The sequence below is a fragment of the Rhipicephalus microplus genome, chromosome 4, assembly GCF_043290135.1.
Source record: "Rhipicephalus microplus isolate Deutch F79 chromosome 4, USDA_Rmic, whole genome shotgun sequence".
In the NCBI taxonomy this organism is placed as follows: Eukaryota; Metazoa; Arthropoda; class Arachnida; order Ixodida; family Ixodidae; genus Rhipicephalus; species Rhipicephalus microplus.
The window spans coordinates 226,962,517-226,967,083 of NC_134703.1; the positions used below are offsets into that span (position 1 = coordinate 226,962,517).

General features: G+C 43.6%; 1 protein-coding gene across 1 annotated transcript; it reads right to left on the reverse strand.

Annotated features, from left to right (window-relative positions):
• Window positions 1-408: 408 nt before the first annotated feature.
• On the reverse strand, window positions 409-3,651 carry LOC142814776 (metaxin-2-like). Its single transcript, XM_075894045.1, has 5 exons — window positions 3,640-3,651; window positions 3,417-3,476; window positions 3,232-3,279; window positions 3,030-3,149; window positions 409-2,959 (listed from the first exon to the last, which is right to left on the reverse strand). The coding sequence occupies exons 2-5, from the start codon at window positions 3,460-3,462 to the stop codon at window positions 2,832-2,834; spliced, it is 342 nt and encodes a 113-aa protein (XP_075750160.1). The 5' UTR covers window positions 3,463-3,476; window positions 3,640-3,651; the 3' UTR covers window positions 409-2,831.
• Window positions 3,652-4,567: the final 916 nt, after the last annotated feature.

The window sequence follows — 4,567 nt, forward strand, 5'->3', positions numbered from 1 at the left end:
TCCCTGTCCCTAAACGCCAGTGCTTTGAAAAACTCTGTGCCATCATCCTGAACTATAGGGTGAAGCCCTTTACAGGACATCATCAAGTGTTGAGCAGTTTCTTCTTCCTCTCCGCATGCACTGCATACTGTGTCTACCACTTCGTATTTGGCCCGATATATCTTGGTTCGCAATACTCCTGTCCTGGCCTAAACAGTAGAAAACTACCCCGAGTATTTTCATAGATCCTTTCCTTGGCAATTTCCTGCTTGAATGTTCTATAGATCTCTAGTGCAGACTTCCTAATCATGCCAATTTTCCACATGTCAGTCTCCATTTCCTTCACCTTCTTCTTAACCGATAGTTCTATTTGGTTTGCCCACCTGCTGTTTTCTAAGTATTTACCAGTCAATTTAATGGTTTGCTTCCTCCATTTTGTATTGATATTCTTCATGTACAAGTAGCTGAAAACCTTCCTAGCCCATCGCTCCTCCCCCATTTTTCTCAATCGCTTCTCAAATTTTATCTTGCTGCTAGCTTCCGTGCCCTCAAATGATTTCCATCCCATATCACCTTGTACTCCCTGATTTGGAGTGTGGCATACTTTCTTCTTCTTCTGGCACGACACTTGGGACATAAGCTAGTAGTGGGTAGTCTGCTGAGGAAAAAGAAGAAGTAGTTGGAACAATGACTGAGATGCATTAATAAACAGCGCTGTGTTTTCGGAACCGCGTTTCAGAGTGCTATATTTATTGGTGACCCAGACTACGAACGCGACCTTCCATGGAGCAGCGTGAGCATCTCGACAGCCTCAGCCCTGTTACCGCTGCCACTGCACCCGGCCATGTACCTTCTTAGGATGTTGTTGGAGGTACTACTACCATGACGCTACCACAGCTGTGGCTTGCCAATCCCTCCTTATGGTTCATTCAAGTAGAGAACAAGTTCCGCTTTCATCACATCACGTCCGGGTCACCAATAATTATCGCACTCTCAAACGCGGTTCCAAAACACAGCGCGGTTTATCAATACATCTCTGCCATTAACTTCTGATCTCATGCACAAGACCGCATTGCTGAACGTCAGACCCGGAACCATGACCCCTTTCCATATTCCTCTCACAACATCATACCTATTTTAATTCCACAGTGCCCTATTTTTCATCACTGCTGCATTTCTGTTACTTTTAGTGTTCACGTATATTTCGTGTTCCTTAGGTACTCGATCCCATTGCTTGTCCATATGCCCAGATATTTGTATTTATCTGTTACCTCTAGCGTGACCTCCTGTATCCTAAGCTCACTACCTTCATTATCATTAAAAATCATGACAGCCGACTTTTCCTTACTGAATCTGAAACCTAACCTATCTCCCTCATTATAGCAGATGTCCATCAATCTCTGCAAATCTTTCTTGTTGTCGGCCATTAGCATTATATCATCTGCGTACATTAATGCTGGTAGTGCCTTATCAATGAGTTTTCCTTGTTTGACGAAAGTGAGGTTGAAGCCAAGTCTATTTCCCTCCAACTCTTCTAGGTACATCATGAATAACAAGGGTGACTGAGGACACCCTTGCCTAAGCCCCGTTTTACCTCTGTGGGCTTATACCCGTTTTTCCCACTTTATAACTACCTTGTTACTTTTATAGATATCCTTTAAAAGATTAGTAACTCCATCTTCAACACCTAGTGTATTCAGTATTCCCCATAAGTCCTCTTGAACCACGAAATACATACACTCCCTTGATATCCAAAAATGCTAGCCACAGTGGCCTGTGTTCCTTTTCTGCTATTTCAATGCATTGCGTCAGTGAGAACAGATTTTCTTCCAACCTCCTGTGATTCCGAAACTCATTCTGCAGTTCCCCCAGAACCTCCTCGTCCTCTATCCATGCCTGCAGTCTTCCCTTTATAATCTGCATCGCCAGCCTGAAGACCCCTGATGTCACTGTTATAGGACGGTAGTTGTTTATATCAGTTTTGTCCCCCTTTTCTTTATAGATCATGCTCATCCTGCTAAGTTTTCATCCATCGGGAACTTCACCATTGATTATTGTTTTGCTCACTGCCTCTCTCAAAGTCTGTTTAGACTTCGGACCCAATGTCTTTATCAGCATAATTGGAATGCCATCTGGGCCTGTTTATGTACTACTAGGAACCCTCTTCTCAGCCCTTTCCCACTCTCGTTGTGAAAATGGAGCCATTGAGCCACTTGATCCATTCCTTTTTATTTTGGTGCATAAGAAACTTCTTTGTTGAAAATTTTCTATCACTCTTGTTATATATTCAATAGCTTTATCCCCTTCTAGCCTAGCAACTTGTGCTGTAGTTATAAACTTCTGTTCTAGGTTTGTCTCATTTCTTAGGGAGTTTAGATGGTTCCGAAATTTCGCAGCAGCCTTTCTATCCTTTTTATGTACTTCTGCCAGCCACTGAGCCCCCTTTCTTCTAATCTTTTTATTGATCAGAAGGGATGCTTCCCTCCTAAAGCTTAGAAAGATGCCCCCCCTTTTTTTTTCAACATCTGTCGGTTCACCCCACTGCTTTAGCAAGTCTGTGTTCCCTAGAGCCTTCCTGATGTTTTGCTATGGCTCTCTTGACTTTCTCATCCCACCAACTCTTGCATTTGTGTCTTCTTTTCCGGGGTGACATGTCACGTACCTTATCAAGCTCTAGCTCAAACAGTCTAATTAGATTTGTGTATGTCCACACCGTTTTATTATCCTCGGTGCTGTGTGCCTCTTCTTTGCTTTGTGTCTGTGTTTACCCCCACGCTCCCAGTTCGCTGAAGATTGTCTTCGTAACACAGATGCACTTTTAATTTGTGGAAAAAAAAAATCACGGTTCACATTTAACGCAGTACAAAATTGAAAGAGCCGCGCTGAAGCCGACAATGCCTAACCTTTGTATTGACAAATGCCACAATGGAGTCCATCTCGGCAATGACGAATGGACCACACTTGAGCACCGGCACATTGCCTGAAAAAAAAAATAAAAAAAGAAGGCGTCATAGCAGCTCGTCGACGACAAACCACAGCGCGTTCATTACCCGAGGGCGAAATGCTTTCTACGTTGGGACGCATTTCCACTTCGTGGTCGAGGCCGGCCATCCGCAGGAATGTCTGGACGCCCAGTGAACTCGTACTTTCAGGGAGAAGTACCTGGGACTCTTTTTTTTTTTTTTTTTTTTTTTTTTTACAGAGGCCGTATCATTCAATTCGGCACGACCGGTGGACGAACCATCTACTTACTTTCGAAAGACTGCAGCAACTTAGCATCATCGGGCCACGGCTGGTTGGCTGAAAAAAATAAATATTTAGGAGGGCTATTAAATGCAACGCACAGACGGAGAAAAGCCGGCACAACATTGCATTTCAGCAGAAGTCATCTGCATTTCATACAATTAGGAAACTTCACTGGGAGAATCAAAGCTCACCGCCCAGCTCAACAGCGATTGAGTCAGCCAAAAGTACTGAAGGCATAGTCACAGCAGGCACTGACAAAAGACGGAAATATAGCGATTAATTATCGTTCTATCTTCCCGAACTTTCAAATGCACAGTGTGACGCACGCGATAAACGCAAAAAAAATTCACGTTAAGACGTCAAAATATTACTTGGGCTACAGCCTCTTTTGTCTGCCGGATCGGCGCCACTTACCTGATAGCCACGCTCATGACCTACTACACTCCTGACCTGCCCAGAGAGCACCTCTTCCAGCGCCCACGTTCTAGTTCATACCTTCTGCCGCTAGGGCCGTCACCTACGAGCGGCGTGGCGCTAGGCAGCACCTGTTCGCTGTCGTCTGCTTCAGCCATCGCTGTGGCAGTGCAAATCGTTCTTATTGTGCATGAATTGTGTATGAATGTGTAAAATATGGCAAATAAAGCGATATGATTCCTCGTCAGAGTTGGCTGCATTCGTGTGGACGTTTGAAGCAGAAATAGAACCGTAAAAAAAGCACACAAAGGGTCACAGTGGCAAGCAGACGGGAACTTTTCTACAAATGAAGGAAAATTTATTATGAAAATATTTCTTGAATGAAAACGTAGTCCAACGAGATAAAAAAACTATTGTTAGGCATTCATTGTTCACACTGAATCACGATGGTTCCAGACGATACGCATACACAAATTGCAGAAGATACGCAGAAACACAGTAGGTCGTGTGCAGAAACTTGCAGACGGCAGATAGCTGCAGTAGTCAGCTCTAATAGTGGCCGCGTGCAGTTTTTTTTTTTTAGATGAGCTGACACCTCAAATGTAAGTATGGTGTATTGCTGCGTGCCATATTGCAAATCGGAACAAGGCAAACAAAGTAAAGTAAGTTTTCACGAGTTTCCTGCCACAGACATACGGGAAGAATGGATCGAGGCAATTGGAAGAAAAGGTGAGTCTTGTGTTTTTGAGAGTCGTTTCAATTCAGAACGAGTTGCAAGCTAGCAAGAAGCACCAGGGTGCTTTAGTAAACTTTATTTCCGTGTGTTATGCTAATTCACTGAGCTAAAAAACATGAAAGCTTTTTTAAAGTACCGCGGCTAATATGGCAGGCTCCACAAATAGTGCCAAGAAATTTAAATATAGCACAC